This window comes from Ursus americanus, chromosome 6, assembly GCF_024610735.1.
Source record: "Ursus americanus isolate L20-20 chromosome 6, mUrsAme1.1.p, whole genome shotgun sequence".
Lineage (NCBI taxonomy): Eukaryota > Metazoa > Chordata > Mammalia > Carnivora > Ursidae > Ursus > Ursus americanus.
In genome coordinates this window covers 10,915,388-10,939,800 of record NC_142132.1, presented here as the reverse complement: position 1 = coordinate 10,939,800, position 24,413 = coordinate 10,915,388, and the positions used below count along the sequence as shown (strand labels likewise).

Here is a 24,413-nt window from a genome sequence, read left to right as displayed (position 1 = left end):
TCAGATAATCCTTCTCACCATCTGTTGAGGTCAGCACTTTTGTAATCCCATAATTTCAGTGGAGAAAATGAAACTGCAATGAGATTTGGCAACTTGTCCCAGGTTATACAACCACTGGACCTGGCTCTGAATGCCAGCTGCCAGAGGGTGGACCCTCATAGACCCGCTCAACTGTGATATCTCCGAGGGGACTTGAGGCATGTGGAGAGGTGGTGAGTAGCAGATCACACGCAGAAGAGCTGGTATGTAAAGGCACAGAAACAGGAGAGCAGGGGCCCTGTGGGCCCAGTGAACAGGAGTGTGTTTAGAGTATCTGTGTGTGAAGGGGGCAGAGGAAGGCAGGGGTAGAAGCCAACTGTGGACAGCTTCAGCTTAGTTAGTTATTACTTCATTCCCCGAGAGTTACGAAGCACCTGCCTGAGCCAAGCATGGTGCTGGGTGATGGAGGTGCACAGCTGAACAAGCTACGGTTTCCCGTCTCATGGGGGACGCAGACATGAACATGAACTGGGTGGTCACAGGCAAGCTCTTGAACAGGTGAACTCAGGTAATGAGTTGAAGGAATGGTCGGTGTTCCCCAGTTGCTTTCCTTGGCTTAAAAAAACAAATCTACCAAAGACCCGTCCTTTGTCCTGTCCACAACCGTTCCAGAAGATATACTTCTGTAGAATATTACTGATACCGTGTTGATTCGATAACAGGTTTCCTATTTTAGTAGAGGATGCTTCTAAGGAAGACAGAAAGTCAATTTTGCAGGGAGGAGGGAGGGAAAAGAGACAAAGCTGGCTTGTGATAGACAGTTTAATTTTTAGACTTTTTGGTAAAGTCTTAGCTCTTTTCTCTGCAATGGACTGTCATTGTTTACCCACAGCAGGGCCTTTTCAGCTGTCTGTACTGCTCATCCCGAGTTGTCTCTATAAGCAGTTTTCAGCACACCTTTCTGTCAAATGCCAGAAATTAAGGCACTTTGGGCCCATCGTTTGTCTGATATGAATGAACCCCAGTGACAAGCTCTTCCCTAGCTAACATCCTAACGTCAGGGCGCTCTGGCTTTGACCCCTTTGGTTGTTAAAAGTTCTTGGTATACTTATGCCCCTCCCACTTCAGACATGCTAGTCTGGCTTTGTCATTTTCCAGAAGCATCCTGGCAGCACTGTGCCTTGCATCAGCTCCCGGGGTGACCCACCTTCTGGGTGCAGCAGTGGCTGGGAACTGACAGCACTTCCTGTGTTGCTCTCATTGGCCAATGTACAAGGCAGGTCCTTGGTGAAGATGTTGGTCACGTAGGGAATGGCAGAGAGCCCGGGTGAATGAGGCTCTTTGCTGTCCCTGACTTCTTCCCTGACTGCTGAGATCTAAGGGCGTAGTGGGCTATAACTTAAAACACTTTATTCCCAAATGCCTGTTCTCAGGATCCTGGTTCTTCTTTACTGGTCTGGGTCATTTGTTCAGTTTTCCCTGGGAAATAATGACATCGTAGCCAACAGCCAGCATTCACTGGATGCTAACTCTGCTCGACTCTCTGGGTAGGCAGGTGCCAGAGTGAACTGCCTGAGATCAACTTTCTAGCTATGTGGCTTGGCACCTCTCCTCTCACTGCCTCTGTTTCCTTATCTATAAAAAGGGGCTTTAATAACATTTCCCTCCCCTCCTGCGGTGCTGAGGATCACATGGGATGATAAACTTACAGCACTTGTGCTTTGGGGCACAAGAGGCATTCAGTAACTGCTGGTGAATTTGAATCCTAGCAACAATATTTGTTAGACCCCATCTTATGGATGAGGAAACTGAGACTCAAAGGGGGAAGAGGCGGGGTGACTTGCTCAGGTCACAGAGCTGATAAGTGTCAGAACTGGAGCTTGAACCCAGCTTTCCTTAATCTGAGTCTGTTCCCTACATTTCCCTCTGCAGAGCACTGGCTTCTCAGCCCGGAGCATAGCATCGTGCAAATCCAGCTGTGTACCAGATCCTGCCTAATGATTTACATATTATCTTGATATTTCGGTTCTGTGGAGTACAATTCATCAGTAGCTTACAGAATGTTCTTTAATGGAAGAATGATCTCAGCTTCAGTTTCCCCATCTGGAAGATGAGGCATTTGGGCTTGGGTGATCCCTGTGATTCAAGACTCCAGCCCAGGCAGCATGGAACCTCAGGTTGGAGGTGTCCTGGGCCCACCAAGTGCATGCCTTTGGGAATTCAATCATCACTCCGAGTTCTAGTTTTGTGAGCTGTGCAAGATGGATAATGTTTCCCCCAACAGAGTAGTTGGAAGATTGGACAAATGTGAGGAACGCCCCTCACACATAGTAGGTGCTTAATCCATGACAGCTGCGACTGACATTTCTGTGACTTACCCATGTTCCTGGATCTGAGCCCCCTTACTTCTTCCTCCATCTCCAGAGAAAATGCATTTACCATGTTTTATCAATGCTTCTTACTTCTAAGGTGAGAACTGCTATAACACCATGGTTAAAAAGCACAGAGCTTGATTTAAACAGTCTGGGTACAAATCTTCACTTTACCACTTATTAGCTGTGTGCCTTTCAGCAGGTTGTTTAACCTCTCTGTGCCTTAGTTTCCCATCCATAAAATAAGGATGTATTAGTGTGTTAATTTGCCGCAAGTGCCTAGAACAGACCATGGCCTTTAATGAGTTTTCAGAACACGTTAGCCCTGGTTATCTAACTTACGTATGTAGGCTGAGCAGCCCTGTTCTCATAACTAGTGAGGAAAACTCAGGCCTGAAGAGAGTTCAATCTGTCCCCTGCATCCCACAGCAGTGATTGGCTGGAACTCATTGTTCTGGTCTCAGGTCCCATTTAATAAGCACTAACCATTCACTGTCTTGCCACTGGGCTCATTCCCAGGATTTTCAAAAAAAATTTTAAGCCATGGAAAAATTAACTTGAGAGAAAAACAGTGCTGGGGAAATTTTCCTACCCCTTGTTTGTCCTCGATACCGACATCTGTTTGGAAGTAGAAGTAATCACTCCCCCCCTCCCCCTTCATGTCTCTGTGTCCATCTTATCTCCGTGGCCTCGGGCAGCAGACGAGCAACCTCTAAAGGCTTGTGTCGGAATTGTGGGAGGGGTGTACACCCGGCATAATTCAATCTGGTTTGCCTGGTGAAAGAGGGATTCCTTTCTCTTTTACTCAGTTCCAAGGTGCTCTTGCCCAGAAGGAGGTTGTTTTCCTAATGTGTTGGCTTCTGGGGCTAATCTCTTAACTCCCATCTTCTAGTAGGAAAATATTTGTAAAAAGGGGAGCATGTGATCCATGTAAATATGTCTCTAGCTATGCTGATTTGAAGACTGTGCTGTCCAAGGATGCGGCAGATATGTTTTCAGGAAGAAGAAAAGGGATTGGAGCCCAAATGTCACTAGGATGGGGGAAGAAAGATGGCCACACAGTCATGGGCAGACATTTCTGCGGCCTTCTGAGTGGGTGCTTTGTCTGATGCATTCCCTCATGTGGAGCTCATGAGCTGGGGAGCCCTGGCCCTCCTGGGTGCCTAGCATTGGCCCAGGAAGCAGTTCGTCAGTGGTTCTAGAAATGAGACCAACGTGCATCTACCTAGGAAAATCCTAGAATGGGTGAAATGAAGTGCAGTCTGGTTGGGCCATCAGAGCGAGGATATGTTAGAAGCAGGGGAGCTCAGGGAGCAGTGCTCAGGGAGACCCCCTTGGCCATCAAGCTGTGGGCCTGGAGCCACTGGGTAGCCCTAGTGCCTTCTCCAGCCCCTCCTCATGGGCCTGGAGCTGTTGGTGTCCTCTGTGGTGTCTCTGTCTCCTCTTGGTTGGCACATTCCTTCTCAGGATCTCCTGTAGGCAGCCTCTGCAGTAGGGAAAGTCTTGCCAACTCATATCTTTTCTGGGGTTTTATTCAGTCTAACCTTAGAGTACGTCATCTGGGATTATCTTGTAATGTTTCTTTCAGTCGTGCATCGTTCTCATTTTTGACTGTCAGTGGGGTCATTGCAGAGCTGTTCCCTGCTCAGTGAGCTGGTTTCCCCTGTTTGGGAGTGTGTGGTCTGCTCTGCATACCCGAAGTGAGAGGAAACAAGGAGCTGGGGGCTTTTTGACCTTAACCATAACTTTGGACGTCAGCACGCAAGGGCTTCAGTCATCAGTCTTTCAACGCTGAATGTGTGAGTCAAAACTCTGACCCATTGTTTCTGAGTCACCAGCGTCAGTATCATTTGAGATGCTTGTCACAAAATGTAGATCCCCAGACACATCCTGTGAGTGTACTTGAGGGACTCAGCATTGTCACAAGCCCGACTGTTATTCAAGGGTGAGAGCCACTGAGGCACTCATGGGGACGTCCACAGATTTGCTGGAACTATTCACTCGCAAGTGAGTCTTGCCTTTTCCAGTCGCCTTTGGGGAATTCCTCTGCTTCAGTTCTTCATCTCCTCTCATACAGCAGCCCTTAGACTTCTATTCTTGCGAATGCCCTCCATGGTGATAGGACCTGCTCATTTGGTGTTTAAACAGCTAATTCATTCAGGGTCACAGCTGATAAGGAGGCTCCTCGCTGGTGACTACCATTGTGGTGGGAAAGAGACTGGCCAGTGAGGAGAGGGGTTTTCTCACGTCTCATGAACTGCCTCTAATGACGGTTCCCAAAGACGAGACCCCAAGATGTGCTGAGCTCTGGCGGTCTGGTTGTACAAGTGTGTGGACCATCTCCAGTCATTGTGAAAGACTGTTCACTTGGGTGATTTCTGTTTTTATAAGAGAAAAGTGTCTTCCAGCTGTGCCTTAGCCCTTTCCACAAAGGGGCATTGCATTAGAGTACAGGTAGAAGTTTCCAAAAGCATGAACACTATTTCCAAAAGTGAGGACAGTCGTTCCCATACTCCCCCTTCCCACCACTGTCTGTTAGGCCAGTTGTGGATTTGCAGGATATTTAGTCCCTTCCAATATTGTTATCCTGAGATGTTATAATCATAAGGAAGTAACTGAAGTACTTTTTTCTTGGTTGTTGGAATGTTGAAAACAGTTACTACGTAATTGTAGAATGCTGAACAAAGGCTAGACATGGCAGGCAGAAAACCTGGTCTCCAAAGCCTGGCCTTGCTACTCACCAGCTTTATGTCCTTGGGCACATTATTTAGTCCCCAGGCCTGGCAAAGATAGTCACAGAATCATCATGAGGGTTTAAGAGACGCCCGTACCTGAGGCTACCCAAACACAGTTCCTGCCTCATAGAGAGTTCTATAATGAGCATTGCTTGCATCTGAATCCCACCAGCTTGATTCATTAAACACTTATTGCACTTTTGTGTGCTTTGGGCCAGGGGAGGGGAGGGAAGGGGAGGGGGGAAAGGAAAAGAGGTGGCAAGCAAAAGGATTAAACTCTGCTTTGCAGAGGAAATGAAATTCAACAAAAGAACACCAAAGAGAATGAATCGATTTACTCTGAGCAAGTCCAACATGCTCCCATGTTGCCAGAGAGCTGGGGATGGGAGGCCAAGGGTTCTTTTACCCTTCTGCAGGGGAGGATGTGAGGGGGTTGCTGGCAAAGCTGAGTCATCGTGATTATAGGTTATTCTTTTCTGTTTAAAAAGCCACCACTTTAAATGTGGCTCCCAGCAATTACAAATCAATTATAACCCACAATCAGACCTCCAATTTTTTTAAGTCTTCCGAGTCTCTAAGTATAGATATAAATCCTTTTTCTTTGTGTGAGGTCAGGAGTTCAGTAAGATCATTCAGCTAGTGAGTCTAAATGAAACTAACTTGAACTAATTATCAGTCAGCCCTCTGAGAGCAAACTGCTGTCCTCATAAGGGATTATTTGTTATTTTTTTCCAGGCAATTTCTTTCCTCACACCCCTGGCTGTTATTTGTGTGGTGAAAATTATCCGGCGAACAGACAAGACTGAAATTAAGGAAGCCTTCTTAGGTAGAGTATTCACGGTTCCTGCTCTAGGGGATGGGGCTGGACTTAATTAGATCAGTAGATTTTAAAAATCTCTGTTGCACCCAACTGATTTTTCTCTTGGTCAGATTAAGCTTGGGAGAAACAAGGAAAGGTAAACTTTTAACCCTAAGAAGAGCCAATGCACAGAGGGTAAGCACCTCGCTTTCCTTGGCAGCCTTGTCGCTGTCCATTGTGCTGAACACGAATGTCCAAATATACATCTGAGCTGGTCGTGCTGCTCAGGCACAGCAGAAGGGTAGCTCTTAGCCATGAGGCAAAGAGAATCTGAAACTGTCACTATTGACTGTCCAATCCCACATCTGTGGCTAATAAGCCCATGTTACACGCATTTCAGAAATCAGCCACAGACTTCTTGACCAATCACCAAAGGTCAAAAGCAGATGTAAAATACAATAGACATTGGAAATAAACTCCGTAACTCATATTTTGGGGGGACATTTTGGCAGTCAAGCAATTGTTACTGTATAAAGAGTGCCACCATCTTTGCCACTGATTATAACACCATTGTTATAAATTCTCCCCAAGCTAAGCCATACCTGCATGTGACATGAGTTTAACATTTTTAAGATTAAATCCATTTTTATGGTCTTCATGTTAGTTAAATGACTGAGTAAATGACAGTATTAAAAGAAAGCAAAGCTAATCGGCTTGTTTAGTAACCAAAATAAACTACCCAATAACGAGGTTTTCAGCTTTTTGAGCATTAGGAGAACTGAATTATGTTTATTTTTTGACACCTCAATAAAAACTATCCAGACCCTCACACAAACCACTTTTGGTATGTTGTATATTCATTTAGTTAGATATCATATCTGGAAAAATGAGATTCCCCACGTCCAAGGGTATGTTTGTAAATTATTGGGCTTTGAGGAAATGAAAATATTGCAAAATTATGGTCTTCTCTTTTCTTGGTGCAGGAGTGAGGATAGGGGCAACATCTGGGGTATGCAGAGCAGTTAAGGGGCTTTGTGCTCTGAGACAGGACAGGGAACATTTCTTACATAACCAGGCTTTGGTTGGGCTCTAATTGAACAGAACAGAATCTCTCTCCAATTAGCTCATATAAATTAGGGGTTTAGTTACAGGGCTGTATCAGCAATCTCACAGATACCCAAGAATCGGGGGGGGGGGGGAAGGACAGAGGAGCATTGTGGGGACTGGAATTGGGAGCCAGGCCATCGGGGGTAGAGATACACTCCTCTCCATAATGTGTCTTCCCTCTTCTCCTCACACATCCTGCCTAATCCTCTAATGCGGCCCCGTGCCTTTGGTTTCTATGACGTTTGGGCTTGCAGTGGTGGCGCTCCTGTCCCACACCTGTTAGGACCATCAGCTCCAGCGCCCACCTCCAAGTTGCTCTATGTCTTGAGGACCAGACTTCCCAGGCAGAGCCTCTGGCTTGACTCCTTTTTCACACCTGGACACAAAAGTCATGAGTCTCTGGTCAGCCTGTAGGTGACCTGCCTCGGGTCAGGTGCGTACCTAGGCTGCGTATCTGTGGTTTGGGGATTTGGCGATCACATGGTGTCAGTCCCCTCAGCTGAAGTGGCAGGAAGGTCAGGTTTTCCAAGGAGGGCATAGGTGCCCTCCCCATGTAGCTTGAGCAGCCAGGGCAGTGTTGGGATAACTACCCCTGTGGTCCCTGTAATGTCCTGCTGGTAGCCCTCTCCGCTGGCCTGGAAATCCCTTCACCTCACTTTTTATTCTAGTTGCTCCCCTGGCACGGAGCCCCTAGATAATAAGACTGTGGGTAAGAGCTGTCTTTCATGGTTGTGGTTATAATTTACTGTCAGCTTTTGGAGTTGTGTGCTGTTGTGGCAGTAAGTTACTTCTCTAGACCTTTTCATTTCCCGCTAAATCTCCCTTAGAGTGATATTTCAAAATTGCACACCATACCCTGCCTTCTCTATGTTAACAGGGAAGGTGGAATTATTGGATCTTCTGTGTGCCTAAATAAATGAGAGCCTGCCCTGGGAGCCTCCTGTTGTACACAACTCTTTGTTTTTGTTTTTGTTTTTGTTTTTGTTTTTAAATCCCTTCTTTTAGGAAGCCTTTAGAAGTAGGGGGTGAGGGACTGATCTTTAAAAACCAAAGACAGAAAACCAAGTATAGCATTTCCAATGTTATCTGGAGTTCAGGACTTTCTCAGTAAGAGTGGTTTAGTGCTCAGGTCCCTTCTTAAGCAGACCTGAAATCCCAAGACCTTCTCTTACCTACTTGTCCACAGTAGCCACTTTTGCACATCTCCTGTGGAACTAGATGAGTGAGGCTTGTCCCTATGCAGCACCCAGCTTTTAGGGATTTCTGCTGCAGAACAGCCAGTTGGTATAATAGAGTCCCCTGTTATGGAAATACTGCAGCATTGAATTCTCAACAACAACAAAAGTAACAAGAAAAGCCCTCTAATCCTCTGGGATGCCTATAAGCTGTAGTGTTCTCAGTGCAGGCCACTTGTGGGCTAACTCACAGGACACTTTACTTTGAATTTCTTTATTGGACACAGTCTGGTTTGTCGTTTTGTCTATTCTCTCAAACCCACAGTGCTGTGGGATGTTGTAAACACAGCTCTTATGAAACAGACCCACTGGGTTACTGTTAGTCAACAAGCATTCCTGATTGGGGCCATTTGTTTCCTGCTCAGCCAGCCTTTCATGCCTCTGATCTGGGCCCAGCCTGCCCTCTTGTATCCCTGAAAGACCCCATAGTGGTCCCCTAGGGGTTGTACTATTCAGATGAAAATCATGAGTTCCATTTATTCCACAATGCTGAGATGACTTTCACCCTAAGTACCGTCACTCCAGAGCCCCATTGTTTTCTGTCTCCTTCAGGCTTTTGGATCAGAGAGTGAAGTTGCCAGCTGTTGGCAGTTACATCACATCGACACATTTTCTAGCTCAGCTACTTGAAACTTTTCAAAGAACTGCTCTTTGCTACAATAAAGCCAAGCCGGTGCTGAGGTTGGGGACGTGTATGGTGTTCTGGATTGATGTAGAAGTCTGTGAAGTTCCCCAAGGGCTTTGGGAGATCAGCTGGTGATGCTTGTTTCCAGAGACCTCCTCTGTGCTAAGGCCATGCTAGGACCAGGATCAGAAGGAGCCCCGCCCAGCTGGGAAAACACAATAGTGAGCCTGCGGAAGCAGCTCTACCAGGAAAAGACCCTGGTCGTGCAGGGTGATCCCGCAGCCTGTTAACTGTCATGGCTCTGGGGAGAATACAGCAGTGAAGATAGCTCAGGGCATTCTCCCTCCTCTCTGCAAAAGAGACCTCTCTTGCTCTCAGCTGGCAAGAGAGGAGGGAAGGCAGCATTTTAGAAGGAAGGGCCTGTGTGTGTAGAATGAAATCAGATCTCTCTGAATTCCCACACACGGGGTTCCAATTTATCCATCCCAGTTGCCTGCTTGGTGTGTTCATGGCCGTGCTGTGCTGTGATGCCTGCTTTGCTCTCTGCACCCCAGTGGCCCAACCGTCCTCTTGCCACACTCAGATAGGGCTCGTTGTGGCCCATCTCGTGCTTAGGTGATTAGTTTCCTTTTGACAAAGGTGTTCATTTGAACTGGTCCCTCCCATTCTCTCTGCTTCCCGTGACTTGTTAAAAGCAGATAGGTTTTGTATCAATCTCTGTGACCAGTGCCCTTGGTGACTGTGTTGGTCATTGTGCAGTACTTTCTGCTCAGAGAACACATTTGTCTCCCTTGATGACCATGCATTGCTCTAGGCAGTTCCTTCACGGAAATGTCCCTCCACTGCCGTTTTCTTACATAAATCTCAGCTACTATTGAACAGTTGATGGTTGCCAAAGGGAAATGGAAATCATGTGCTTTGTTATATTCAACAAAGTGTTTGGAACGGGGCATCAGTAGGTTTTTATTGCTCATGCAAGGAGAGACTGGTGAGGTACCCTTTGAATGATCTGTACTTCATCCAGTAAAAGCCTTCCAAGTTGCTTAGAGAAAGTCTCCATGCTGTATATTTTTAATAATGTATTCCAAAAGTTCCTACTGCCTCACGTGGCAAAAAGCACCACCTGGTCAAACCTTCTCAAAACCCAGGGACGTGTTGGGACTGTTCACCTTCTCAGAAAGTGATTTGTTTGATAACAAAGGGACAGCTGTCAGCAGGTGATGGGTCAACACAGAGATAATCGCCGAGTGGGAATGTCCTACTCTAAAGAAGGATTCCGACAGCTGCTCTGATTAGAATTATGTTTGAGAAGGTTGCCAGAAACAAATACAAAAGTTGTGTTTCTTGCTACCAGTACAAGAAACTCTACATGCTATAATATTAAATCTGGTTATACCAGACCAAAACATGGGTTCCTTTGCAATATTAAAAATTTTAGTCAAGGAAGAGAGATAAATTTCGTGTCATAGGAGCTTGGGATTTTATGAACCACTCTCCAAAGTCTTGCCTTAATTATATTTTACTCTAGCCATTCAGACTTCCCTCTGTCTTTTAACTGTTGGCTCATATGTCTATGGTCATAATTGAATAGTATGTTGATGTAACGATGATGACGATGACGATGACGATGATTGTGATTTGAGAGCCAGGTGATTATTTTTCTGTCTGTTGGTTTTGTTTTGTAGCGGTGTCCTTGGCTCTTGCTCTGAATGGAGTCTGCACAAACACTATTAAGTTAATAGTGGGAAGGTAAGTTCTAGAAAGAAACAAATGGTGGCTTAGACTCTCAAGGTCATCTGTGGATGGCATTTGAGCTTTGGCTTATGGCACATTTCTCTTGCCCCCCGGGGACATGATTTCTGTTCTCCATTTATCTTGCCTTCTCCCTCGACTGCTCCAGAAATGAGCTAGTTTCCATAGAGATGAATAGTCAAAAGACCTGAATTTGAGGCCTGACTTTGGCTGTTGGCCTTGGACAGGTTAGCTCCCCTCTCAGAAGCTTAGCAGTTACTGATTATCTAGCTGGTGGAGGGTGCTGGCCAGGTGCCCAGGGGGCAGAAGGTAGATACAAATTGGGCAGCGCATGACCGTGGGGCAGTGGTGTCCTCCCAACTTTCTGCGTTCAGAGTTGCTGTGGGGCCCCAATTAAATGCTGGTTCCCAGGCCTTGTCTGCTCTGAGGTTCTAGTTCAGTAGGTAAATAACCACACTTGGGGAAACACTAGCTGAGTAGAGGGGAGAGAGTACACCAGAAGTTCTGATAGATTATTGATACTAATTATTGATATCTTATAGATATTGACAGATTATTACTGGGCCTAGATCCCAGAGCTGGGAAGACCAGGGACCCTGTGTTTACAGCACTAGCAAAGCCTTGTCCATGGCTGGCCTTCAGCAAATATTAGTTGAATTAATGGGAAGGGATTGGCCATCACCCATCTGTGTGAGAATCCTCACTGGAGGGAGGTAGAAAAACACAGGGTGACGTGTGTCGGGGCAGGAATCCAATTACCGGGGCTTAGGCTTGCCTTTGCCACTTACTGGTTGTATGTGACCTTGGGCAGGAGTGTAATCTTTCTACACCTTCCGTTTTGCACCTGTCAGATGAAGGAATTCCCGGGGTTGGCATAAGAATCACATGACATGGTGCACGTGCTGGGCTTGGCACTAATTGTGGTACCCCGTAAGGGCTCCGTAAGTGCCAGCGGTGCCTACAGCTGGGGGCTCGACCTCGAGGCCAGCTTCCACCCCCGTCCTGTGAGGTCTGTCTCCCCAGACCTAGGCCAGGGAAGCCAGCCTGGATGACTGGGCGCTCTGCATCCTGGAGCTGAGCCGTTGGGTCCCCCGTCTCAGTGAGGTTAGGCGAGACCTGCTGTTCGAGGAGGGGCAAGTGACCATCCAAACTCAAGACGTAGGGGCATGAGGAGCCTGGAGTCTGGGGTTCTGGAAGCAGCCTCTGAATGGGAGCTGTCGATGGAGGCAGGAACTACCTTCTACTCTGCCAGTGCTGTGTTTACGTGCCTCCTATCAGTCTTCTCGTCCGCCCTCACGACCTCCCCTTTGGGCAGGTATTCATCTCCCCTTTTACAGATGTGGAAGCTGAGGCTTGGGGGAGGCTACGTGACCTTCCCAAGGTCAGAAAACTAGTAAGTGGCAGAGTGGGAGTTCCAGCTCAGAGCTTTCTGACCCCGAAACTTGAGCTTTTCTCAAGACCACCATGTCTGGAGTGGTCCCCGGGGAGCCCCGGTGTTGATGGCAGGAGGAGGAGCTGGGGGCAGCAGGGAATGGGGGGGTCAGCTGGGGGTTCCTTTGTGATGGCAGCATTTTATATTGAAAATGTCCATGGTGTCTTTTGTAGACCTCGCCCCGATTTCTTTTACCGCTGCTTTCCAGATGGAGTGATGAACTCAGAAATGCACTGCACGGGTGACCCCGATCTGGTGTCCGAGGGCCGCAAAAGCTTCCCCAGCATCCATTCCTCCTGTAAGTTTGGTGGCTGGGCCTCTCTTTAATTCCCAGTCATGTTTCCTGACCACTTTCCTTGGGCGTTTAGTGGAGAGGAAAGTGCTGGGACACGAATGTAGAGCACTGTTCGTTCTTCTTCCCTGTAGGCTTAGAGACAAGAATTCGACAGGCAGTAATAAACCTGCGGACGAGGCTCTAGCGTTTACAAGATATTGTATGTGTTGCTTCTGTGAGCCCCGCGGAGCATGACATGTGACACTTCACCCTTTGGCAGTACGCTTCGGGAGCTTCACGGTGCAAGGGAATTTACCATGTTCCCTGGGACCTTGCTTTTCAGCCCCGTGTTCTCTCTAGTTTATTCCTTCCGTGACAGTATCACGTGTGTGTACCCACATATAGCATTTATATGTACACGCACGCGTGCCTCAGTATATAGTCTGGTTATGGACGTGCCGGCTGGGACCAGCCTTAAAGCCAAGACTTAATAATATGAATCAGGGGCAGGGTGGTGTAGTGGAGAGAACACAGGTCTTTGTAGTGACGGACCCTGGCTCTGCCAGGTCTTAGCTCTGTGACTTACCCGCTCTTGCCTCAGCACCTGCTGTATACAATGGGAATGATGATGCCTCCACTCCTGGTTGGAGTGAGGGTTACAAGAAGTAATGGTGGTCGCTGGTGTTTGGAGCAGCTGCCGTGACAGCATGTGTAGGGCATTGTGTCATTGAATCCACTCGATATATATGTGAAGTACTTAGTATGGTGCTTTAAATCAGCAGTACTTATCCATGTTGTTGTCTGTGACCAGATGTGAGGGTCCAGAGTATCCTGGTTCATTCCAGTAATGTTTATTGAATGACCGAGGTGCCAGGTACGGTGCTAGGTGTTGGGGACACAAAGATAATTAAGACACAGCTCGTGTCCTGGGGACTCTAGAGGCAGTGGCACACTGTATTATGTTGATGACACTGGGATCATTAGAAAACCATGGCTACAGGCGACCACTTGAGAGAGGCCGTTCTTGTGACCTGAGGTCCTTGATTTCTCACAAGTCTGAAGTTATCGGCCATTGGCAGGCCCGTTACCTTGATCTTTTCTGTTTTGTTTTTTTTTTAAGTATGTAAGACATTACCTGATCGCGGCTGGATCAAGGAGTCAGTGGATACATTTTCCTGCAGTATTTGTTGGATATTTTGCTCAGAGCCCTTAGAGACTGAAGCCCTATGAGCAAGATATTGGGGTGCCAGGCGCTCTACGTGAATTACTGTTAATCTGTACGATGGCCCCCCTAGGTCGGGTTTCCCCATTTTATATATAAGGACAGTGAAGCTCAGACTCCGTAACTTGTTCAAGGACACTTACCTGACCTTCACACAAGCCTCTAACTCGATAGTGTCTCAGGGCTTCCGTGATGAAATACAATGAAGTATTCTATGTCCATTTAAATAAATAACTCATATTCTTGTCTGGTTTGTTGGAGACTATAGGGGGTTGAAGAACGTTCCGCCAAAAGATATGTCCAAGTCCTAGCCCACAGAACCTGTGAATGTGACCTTTTTGGAGAATTGTCTTTGCAGATGTAATTAAATTAAGGATCTTGAGATGAGATCATCCCGGATTTAGGTAGGCCCTAAATCCAATGACAGATGTCCCTATTAGAGAAAGACATAGGAATATTTGAGATGCAGAGACACAGGTGAGAAAGCCACGTGAAGATGGAGGTAGAGATTGGAGTGGTGCAGCCACAAGCCAAGGAATCTGGGGCCACCAGATGCTGGAAGGGGAAGGAAGGATCCTCTCCTGGAGTCTTCAGAGGGAGCATGACGCAGCCCACACGTTGATTTCAGACTTCTGGGCTCCCGAATGCGAGGGACTACGTTGCCGTTGTTCTCACCAGGCTGGTGGTCATTGGTTACGGCTGCCCTGGGAAAAGGATATAGAGGCTTAGCCTGAACACTTAGCAGCCAAGGAAAAGGCTTTGGCTCTAGAATCTTGGGGGAGTTGAGAGAAAATGCTTACTTGAGTGTGCTTCGTCAGAATGCCCACTGAGGTTCACGGGGGAAGGGGCCCGGCAGTGCGTGAGGGTGGAGGGCCCAGGGTTCTCCAAGGCCGCTTGAGGCGGAGCATGCGTTTGGAATCACGTCCCCTCTGAGTGCGTCTGTGCTCTCTGAAGTCTCATTTTAAGCGATTGTCTGTTTTGGAGGAGTCGTAGGTGCCAGCTGGAAGAACGCCCGCTGCCCTGCCTTCCGTTTCATGGTCAGGCAGTCCCGTGCTGGCACTGTTGAGAGGTCCCCAGATGAGCTACGTGTACCTGGGGTTGGCTCCCATCTGCTCTCCAGCTCTGTCCTTGTAGGGTCCCTCAAGTTCTCTGTTGTTTTAGGGCATGTCCCGTCCTCCCAAAGACTTGGTGCTGAGCTTGAAGGGGCTTCCAAAGCTCAAAGCAGAAAGAAGTCAAACCCTGAACCCTGGATTTCAGATGGTTGACTGAGGCCTGCCAGCACAAGTTAGTATCCAGCATTGCATTTGACCTTGGGCAGGAAATAGCTGTCATGTGAATAACTCAGCCCAGAAGACTGCCGGTCCTAGAGAGTAGAGGCCAGGCCCCACAGAAGTGTTTCTTTTAGAAGCACACCTTCCCTATCAGATGCATTTTCTGACAGGGCTGCCCACCAGCTCCCTGTCAAGTGTATGGCTGATTTCCTATCCATGCTAGACTAGCTTTTTGACAGAGGCTATTACTATCTTTTGCTTAAGACACTACTTAAAATGTTACAGATTTTTACTACTTGGCAGACACGGAATCCTACCCAGCCTCTAGGCTTTGATGATAGTATTTTTATCTGTTCTCTTTCTTTGTTGTGACAGGTCAGTGATTGCCTTACAGGGAGCTGCCACATCCACTTAGAAGAGCCATCAGTGCTATTCTTTGGATTTCTCACTGTGGCTAACAGGAAGTGGTTGGCATGACTCTTGGCTCTTGGAGGAGGTGCTGGACCTCGGAGGGATGACCTTCGTGGACCCCCAGTGTGATGCACACACGCCTTCTCCCTTCAGTAAAATCAGCTTTGTAGGTTGCCCAGGAGTGAGTGGACACAGGCATTCTGGGCCACAAGGATCTCCTAAGACGAATTCCTCATGATAGATAATCACAGCTTTGCTTCTGCTCTGGTTATAGATAATCGGTGACTGAAAGATAGTTGATGTCCACATACCACCCTGCAGAACAGTTGGTTTTCTTTGAACCTAAGAACAAACATTAATTTCTGTTGGAAACGAAAGATCTTGTGCTTAGTTGGCCATAAGCAGTCAAACAGCGCTCTGCTGAAGTGCTCACATGGCATCCAGCCCTCAGATGGCGTGTCTCACAGCAGCCATCTTGTGAGACTTGTTCCGTAAGGTGGCCCAAGCCTCCCTTGTGGGAAAAATCAGAGTCACGGTTACAAAGAGAAGAGCAAGTGGTTTCCTGCAGAAACCAAGAAGTTACCAGAAACTGGGAATTTATTATTTTTTTAATTTTAGAAGTTTTATTTACCCATTTATTTTAGACAGAGATAGAGCGAGCACATGCACGCATGCAAGTGGGGAGAAGTGCAGAGGGAAAGGAAGAGAGAGAATCCACAAGCAGACTCCCTGCTGGGAGTGGAGCCCAGCACAAGGCTCAATCCCATGACCTTGGGATCATGACCTGAGCGAAAGCCAAGAGTTGGCCGCTTAACCCACTGAGCCACCCAGGTGCCCCCAGACACTTGGGATTTAAAGCACAGAAAGGCAATATAGCTTTAAAGGAGGGACATTCTGAAAAGAGAATTGTCTTTCACTGCAGTCTTGGGTTTTGATTAGGTATTGTTTCACATTCCAGAAAGAGGATAGCTTTCAGAGAGAAAATCAGAAAAAAACAAATTATTAATGCCAAGTCAAGCTATTAAGAAACTTCTTTCTTGTGAAAATGGCGAGAATACGTAAAGTGATATTGTTGTTCAGGGATCAGCAAACAACAGCCCATGGGCCAAATCCAGTGCCTGCTTGTTTTTGTAAATAAAGTTTTGTTGGAACAGCGAGATGCCCGTTTGTTTATGGATTGTCTATGGAGGCTCCCACCTTCTAATGGCAGGGTTGCGTGGTTGTAAGGGAGACATGGCCCACAAAACTGCAAACGTGTTGCTTATGCTCCAAACAGGTAGTATTGAAAGCATCACCATGATGGTTGGGGTTGGGGAGGGACAAATACAGGCAGAGGACAGAAGATTTTTAGGGCGGTGAAACCACTCTGTATGATACTGGAATGGTGGATGTATGTCATCATATATTTGTCGAAGCCCATAGAGTGCACAGCAGGAAGAGTGACCCATAAGGTAAACTGCGAGCTTTGGGAGATGATGACGTGTCAGCGTAGACTCATCAATTGCAACAGATGATGGGGGATGTTGATAATGAGGGAGGTTGTGCACCTGTGTGGGGGCATATAAGAAGTCTCTGTACTTTCTTTCTTTTTTTCTTTTCTTTTTTTAAAGATTTTTATTTATTTATTCAACAGAGATAGAGACAGCCAGCAAGAGAGGGAACACAAGCAGGGGGAGTGGGAGAGGAAGAAGCAGGCTCCTAGCGGAGGAGCCTGATGTGGGGCTCGATCCCATAATGCCAGAATCACGCCCTGAGCCGAAGGCAGACGCTTAACCGCTGTGCCACCCAGGCGCCCTTCTTTTTTTCTTTATTATTTTTTAAAGGGTTCCCCTTTCTCCGCATCTGCGCCAACATCTGTTGTTTCCTGAGTTGTTCACTTCAGCCACTCTGGCCGGTGCGAGGTGCTATCTCATGGTGGTTTCGATTTGTATTTCCCTGATGCCGAGTGATGTTGAGCGTCTTTTCATGTGTCTGCTGGCCATTTGTATGTCTTCTTTGGAGAAATGTTTGTTCATATCTTCTGCCCATTTCTTGAGTGGATTATTTGTTTTTTGGGTGTTGAGTTTGAGAAGTTCTTTATAGATTTTGGATACTAGCCCTTTATCTGGTAAGACATTTGCAAATATCTTCTCCCATTCCGTAGGTTGCCTTTTAGTTTTGTTGACTGTTTCCTCTGCTGTGCAAAAGCTTTTTTATTTATCTTGATGAAGTCCCAGTAGTTCATTCTTGCTTTGGTTTCCCTTGCCTTTGGAGACGCGTCTAGCGAGAAGTTGCCGCGGCTGATGTCGAAGAGGTTACTGCCTACGTTCTCCTCTAGGATTTTGATGGATTCCGGTCTCACATTGCGGTCTTTCATCCATTTTGAGTTTATTTTTGTCTATGGTGTAAGAAAGTGGTCCAGTTTCATTTCTCTGCATGTGGCTGTCCAGTTTTCTCAACGCCATTTGTTGAAGAGACTGTCTTTTTTCCATTGGATCTTCTTTCCTGCTTTGCCGAAGATCAGTTGGCCGTAGAGTTGAGGGTCCATTTCTGGGCTCTCTATTCTGTTCCATTGATCCATGTGTCTGTTTTTGTGCCGGTACGATACTGTCTTAATGATTACGGCTTTGTAATACAGCTTAAAGTCCAGAATTGTGATGCCTCCAGCTTTGGTTTCCTTTTTCAATGTTCCTTAAGCTCTTCAGGGTCTTTTCTGGTACAAATTTTAGGATTGTTTGTTCCAGCTCTGTGAAAAATACTGATAGTATTTTGATAGAGATTGCATTGAAAGTGTAGATTGCTTTGGGAACCATGGACGTTTTAACAATATTTGTACCTTCTTCATTTTGCCATGAACCGAAACTGCTCTAAAACATTTAAGTCTGAAAAAAAGCATTACTAAAGCAAGACCAGTGCACCTTAATTGTGCACACAGATGTTTCATTTTTAAACAATTCCATTATATTTTAAAAAGGGGGCATTTATGGGATCATCAGTGCTGGTAGGATACACTCTTTAAATGGCAGACAAGATTTAAAAGGTGTATCTGGCTGATGATGATTTAACAGATTCTTCTTGAGCACGCAGCTTTATAGGCACTGAGTTGGTACTCGGGGAGGGTACAGGATGCTCAGACATGGCCAAGTCCTCTTTAGGGCGAGGATGAATACCAGGTACATTACCACAGTGGTCTGGAACTGGGGACGAGGAATTCCAAGCAGGGGACAGAAAAGCTTTGGGAGGAAAACCACTTTCTCCTATCATTTCCCAGGAGAGGACGTATGAGCTACAATGTTTTAAGATATTTGTGCCTGAAGTGTCTTTTTTCGATTCTTTAGCTGGGTGCAGAATTCTAGGTAGAAAAATCACTTTGGTGCAGGACTTTTGTTTACGTTGTGTTTGAGAGAGGTCTTGTAGCATTCCTTTCCTTGGTTTTCTTTTTCTTTCTCTCTCTGGAACCTCTTAGAATCTTTTCTCCATCTCTGGCCATCAGAAGGTGATGTGCCTTACTGGGATTCTTATTTAAGCTGGAAGCACTGAAGTTAACCAGGCAGAGCTCGTTAATTAAGGACGAATGGGGAGCCAGCTGGGTTTTCACTGCTTGACCCCGAGTATTAGCATCTGGCCTTGACTTTGAAGCTATTCCTTTCCCCAGGGGAGGCTCCCCAGGCTCTTGGCAGGTGTACCTGTGCCTGACCTTCTGGAAGCCAGGTGGAGGGGCTGGGGTTCTTACAGGTCACCTTGCAGACTGACCCTTCACCCTCGGTTCTCAGTCTTGTTGCTCAGCCCTGGGCTCTTCTTGCCTGCTTCTCCTGAGTGCAGAGCCTCAAATCATTAAACCTTCTATCTTCTTCAAGAGCCGGGGAGGTGGCAGCTTCCTTCCTGGTTTGTAGGATGGGGTGGAGAATTTAACTGCTCATAGTAAGGATTTTTCACCTGTTCCTTGTTTCCATCCCCTGCCTTCCCCTTGCCTCCTGTGGTACCCGGGGCCACAGCTCAGAGCTTTGCAGGCCCTTGCTGGTGAATAAGCGGCTTCTCATCAGCACCGCCCTCTGCAGCTGTAGACTCGCCTTTCCTGGCTCTGGGAGGTACCCTGTCTGCCACCTGCTTTCATTGGCATACGTTGTGGTGTGGACTTGAGCTGCTTCTAGCTCCATTTAAGATAGAATGTATGTTCCTGTTTGCATCAGAGAAACAGAAGCAGCAGTGTGTGTGTGTGTGTGTGTGTGTGTGTGTGTGTGTGTGTGTAGGGGGGCAGAGAAGGAGAGGAATGAAGAGGGAGCAGTTCTTTTAAGGAATTGGTTTGCATGGTTGTGGGGCTGGTACGTCTGAAATTTGTAGGGTCAGACCGCAGGCTGGAAAGTTCAGACAGGATTTCCATGTTGCAGTCTGGAGGTTGAATTTTTTTGGGAAACCTCAGTCTTCGCTCTTAAAGCCTTCCACTGATTGACCAAGGCCCAGCCACACTGGTCAGGGTGAATGAGCTCCTGAAAGTCAACTGATTGGAAACGTTCATCATATCTAAAAATACCTTCCCAGCAACATCTAGACCGATGTTGATGGAACAGCTGGGCACCAGGGCCTGTCCACGATGACACATAAAATTAGCTGTCACGCTGTTGTGCTTTCCTTCTTCTACCATTTTAAAATCAGAAACACCACCGAAATGCTCTTAATACCTTAGTTACAGAGATACCGCCCATCGGAAGGTTCTCAGTCAGCCTCGGTCTTGCTCTCATGACAGAGTCCTTGAGAATGGAGTGATTCCACTAAAGCGTCTTTGTAGGCTGAGCGTCTGGGAGTTTGCTTTCACTGAACAAATCTAAATGCATTTTAAGGACTGATTGAAAAATGATCACAGGATGGCATGTATGCTAACTGGCCAGGTGTGATTCCATGAAGCATGAATATTCAGTATTATAAACCAGCTGGGTCTTCAAGTGTTAGGCAAGCTTTGCATAAAAGAAACAGGAAAAGGAAAACAGGAAATTGTAAGATTCATCTCTTTTGCATCATTGAGTTAATTGAAATTGCTATCCAGGGCTTTTGCTGGAAGGGTTTTGGTCGATGAGAAACTTGAAAAAGGCCACTTTCTTCTTCTTTTAAAAATGCTATAAAATGGCATGGCTGCTGAGGTCACTGTTCTGGCCAGGACCAACCGGTGGTCATTTGTCTGAGGTCAGCTCAACTTGTGTGGTTTCTGTTGGAACTTCAAGGGAAGCTTCCAGCATGTCGAGGGACAGCGTCAGATCCAGCAAGAGCCCCTCATGGCTTTTTCCCTACATTTGTATCCTCCTTCATCTCAAGCTTCGAAGGCTCTTTCAAAGGTTCTGGGAAGCAACCGTGCTTGTTTGCCACATCTTTCTCAGGCAAAGGGAGACTCCCCAGCGCAGCAGAAAGCCTTTCTCTGGGGATGCCAAATGCAGGGAGGGAATGACTGCTGTCCGTAGAATCCTAGACCTCTTCTTAGGAGAGGTTTCTTTCTTTCTTTCTTTCTTTTTTTTTAAAGATTTTGTTTCTTTATTTGACAGAGAGAGACAGCCAGTGAGAGAGGGAACACAAGCAGGGGGAGTGGGAGAGGAAGAAGCAGGCTCCCAGCGGAGGAGCCTGATGTGGGGCTCGATCCCAGAACGCTGGGATCACGCCCTGAGCTGAAGGCAGATGCGTAACGACTGCGCCACCCAGGCGCCCCATTAGGAGAGGTTTCTTAATCTCTCTTCCATCATCACTCCTCCTCCTTGTTTTAGACATGCCCCCCCCCCCCGAATTGCTCCTTTCTACTGTGAAATTTTAATGCCACCAATATCCTGTCTATCTGTGTATGTACCGTGGCCCTTTTTCAGGGCCACCAGCAATGATCGACAATCCCTAAGACTTTTTCATCTCCCCAAGAGCCAATTTTCATCCCCTCGGCCGGGGGCAGTGCTGTCCTGGTTGAGGATGCATGGATCGGGGTGGTAGTTCTCAGCCGGACTGTTTTGCCTGCCGGGGGACATTTAGCGATGTCTGAAAAAAGTTGCGGTTGTCACAAGACGGGAGGTGGCCCAAGAGCATCAAGTCCACAGAGGCCACCGGTGCCGCTAAGTGTCCTGCAGCGCACAGGACGGCCCCACCACACAGACTTAACTTGCCCCAAATGTCAGTAGTGTCCAGGCTGAGAAACCCTCGTCTCGGGGAGTTAGGTAAATATGTGGCAGATGTCAGTCACTCACGTGTTAAATTCGTCCACTCTCCAAGTTCCCGGTCTGACTGAGTAGGAAATGTTGAGAAACGGGCACCGTTCGATTAATTCAAAATACTCTCCCTCAAGAACTCGACTCACTATTCGATTTCTATGAAAAAAAAAGATCAGGGTAAAAGGAAAGGTTAGATATAAGCCAAATGCCTTTTTCTTTCTTTTTTCACTTTTTATGATAAAAAAATTTTAGACCTTTAACACAAAACAAATCTACTGAATGCCCATGGCCCTGCTATGTCGTCCTGCCCGTCTTGCTTCCTGTTTTTCTCTGCCCATTTCCTACCACGTGTAGTACGGATGATATTTTGTAAAAAATTGTTTAAGTATTTTAAGGTAAAATTTACATTGCAATGCATAAATCATTGTCATAAGTTCTGACAAGTGCACCCACCTTGGAACCCCTATTCCTGTCTTACGATAGAGTATTTCCGTAAACCCGGAAAGTTCATTTATGTCCCTTTTCAGTCAATCCTCATTCCCTCAGGATAGCCACGGTTCAGGTTTTGTGTTTTTGTTTTAGTTTTTGAACTTCAGGGGCATCTGGGGGGCTCGGTCGGTGAAGTGTCTGCCTTCAGCTCAGATCATGATCCCAGGGTCTTGGGATTGAGTCCCGCATTGGGCTCCCTGGTCAGGGGGGAGCCTGCTTCTCCCTCTGCCTGCTGCTCCCCCTGCTTGTGCTCTGTCTCTCTGTCTCTCTCTTTTTCGCTGACAAATAAATAAATAAATAAATAAATAAATAAATAAAATATTTAAAAACATAAACTTCAGATTCATTTTGCCTATTTTAGAACTTCATATCATTGGAATCATACAGTATGTCCTTTTCGTGTCTGACAGCTTTTGCTCAATATGTCTTGAAATTCTTCATGTTGTCATGAGTATCCGTAATTTTTTCTTTTTATTGCTGAGGGAAGAGGAGGAGGGGGCCCTGTGTTCTGTGCTGTTCCTGCCTGGGGCGGAGTTTTCCATCAGACGAGGCTTTGAGTGAGGAAGGAGGGAACGGGTCAGGTGCAAATGCTCACTGTTCTTACTGAGTTTTAGTGCATTTTCTTGAATAAATGTTTATTTTTTGTATGTTCTTGGGACCATCGAGAGACTTAAAAGTTTTTTTAAAAATAATTTCCCCATTTTGCTTGGGAGTGGGTCCACATAGCTCCTCACATTGCCATCCTAGAAGTGGAATTACCTTCCGTCAGTTTTGATAGATTGTATTTTTAAGGAATTTATATCTTTCGTCTAGGTTGTTAGATGTATTAGGATAAAGCTGTTTATAATAGTCTGCTCTTGACTTTCTTGATGTCTGTAAGAGCAGTGCTGACAACCCTCTTCCATTTCTGTTCTAGTAATTTGTATTTTCTCTACTTTTTTCTTGATTAATTGTACTTGGAGTTTATCCATTTTACTAATCCTTCCAAAAAACCAACTTTTGTGTTTGTTTATTTTCTCTATTTTTGTCTCTTTTTTACATCACTGATTTTGGCTCTTATTCATATTATTTCCTTATTTTTAATTTTTGCTTAATTTGCTCATATTTTCTAGTTTCCTAAGTTGGAAATTTAAATCATATATTTTTTTAAGACTATTCCTTTCTCATGTAAGCATTTACAGCTACAGATTTCCCTTAAGCCCTGCATTAGCGGTACCCCACAAAATTTGGTCTATTGTGTTTTTTATTGCTGTTATGTTCAAAGTATTTTCTAACTACCTTTGTTATTTCTTCTTCGATCTTTGACTCTGTCTTTGACCTTCTTATTTAGAAGTGACTTTTTCACTTTCCAAATGGCTTTTCTAGCTATCTTAATGTTTCGAATCTTTAACTTCATTTTATTGTGAACAGAAAACAAGTTTTGTTCAGTATTTTGAAATTTATTGAGATTTGTTTGATTCCCTACTGACTACTTTATCTCAGTGAACGTTCCACGCACACCTGGAAATGCATTCATGCACTTGCTGGGTGTGTCGTTCCATATGTGTCCATTAAGTTACCATGGTGTCATTCAAAAATTTCTGATCCTTGCTCTTAGTCTCTTTGTCTCAGCGTTCTGTCAATTACTAAGAGTAGGGTGTGATGGTCTGCAGCTAGGACTATAGATTCATCTATTTCTCCTTTTAGTTTTACTGGGTTTTGCTTCACATATTTTAGAGGTCTCTTTATAGGCACATACACATTTATGATTGTTGTGTATTCTTGGTATTTCGACCCTTTTATCATTAGGAAATGTCCTCTATTCCTCATCTTACCTCTTCCCATATCATGGAATGACTTCTTGTGGGTACAGGGCTCTTGGGTCCATCAGTCGTGAAAAAAATTTTATAATAGAGATCTTGTTCTTAGCCCTTGGTGTTGGAATAGACTTGAATTATAAAGGAATTGTTCAGTAGACACCTATTTTGTGTGGGCTCCTTTTATCTTTGTATCAAACCATGACTCTTTTTTTTAAAATTTTTTTATTATATTATGTTAGTCACCATACAGTACATCCCTGTTTTTTGATGTAAAGTTCGATGATTCATTAGTTGCATATAACACCCAGTGCACCATGCAATACGTGCCCTCCTTACTACCCATCACCAGTCTATCCCATTCCCCCACGCCCCTCCCCTCTGAAGCCCTCAGTTGGTTTCTCAGAGTCCATAGTCTCTCATGCTTCATTCCTCCTTCTGATCACCCCCCTTCTTTATCCCTTTCTTCTCCTACCGATCTTGCTAGTTCTTATGTTCCATAGATGAGAAAAACCATATGATAATTGACTTTCTCTGCTTGACTTATTTCACTTAGCATTATCTCCTCCAGTGCCGTCCATGTTGCAGCAAATGTTGAGAAATCATTCTTTTTGATAGCTGAATAATATTCCATTGTATATATGGACCACAACTTCTTAATCCAATCATCTGTTGAAGGGCATCTCGGCTCCTTCCACTATTTAGCTATTGTGGGCAGTGTTGCTATGAACATTGGGGTGCATAATGGCCCATGACTCT

The 24,413-nt window shown here is 45.9% G+C and overlaps 1 protein-coding gene across 1 annotated transcript in view; it reads left to right on the top strand.

The window, feature by feature from the left end:
- PLPP4 (phospholipid phosphatase 4) overlaps positions 1-24,413 on the top strand; it is a 120,408-nt gene that overhangs the window by 46,116 nt on the left and 49,879 nt on the right. Inside the window, exons 3-5 of the mRNA XM_087862486.1 lie at positions 5,822-5,912; positions 10,538-10,601; positions 12,210-12,334. Of these exons, the coding sequence (XP_087718612.1) occupies positions 5,822-5,912; positions 10,538-10,601; positions 12,210-12,334 (280 nt within the window). The remainder of the gene's footprint in view (positions 1-5,821; positions 5,913-10,537; positions 10,602-12,209; positions 12,335-24,413) is intronic.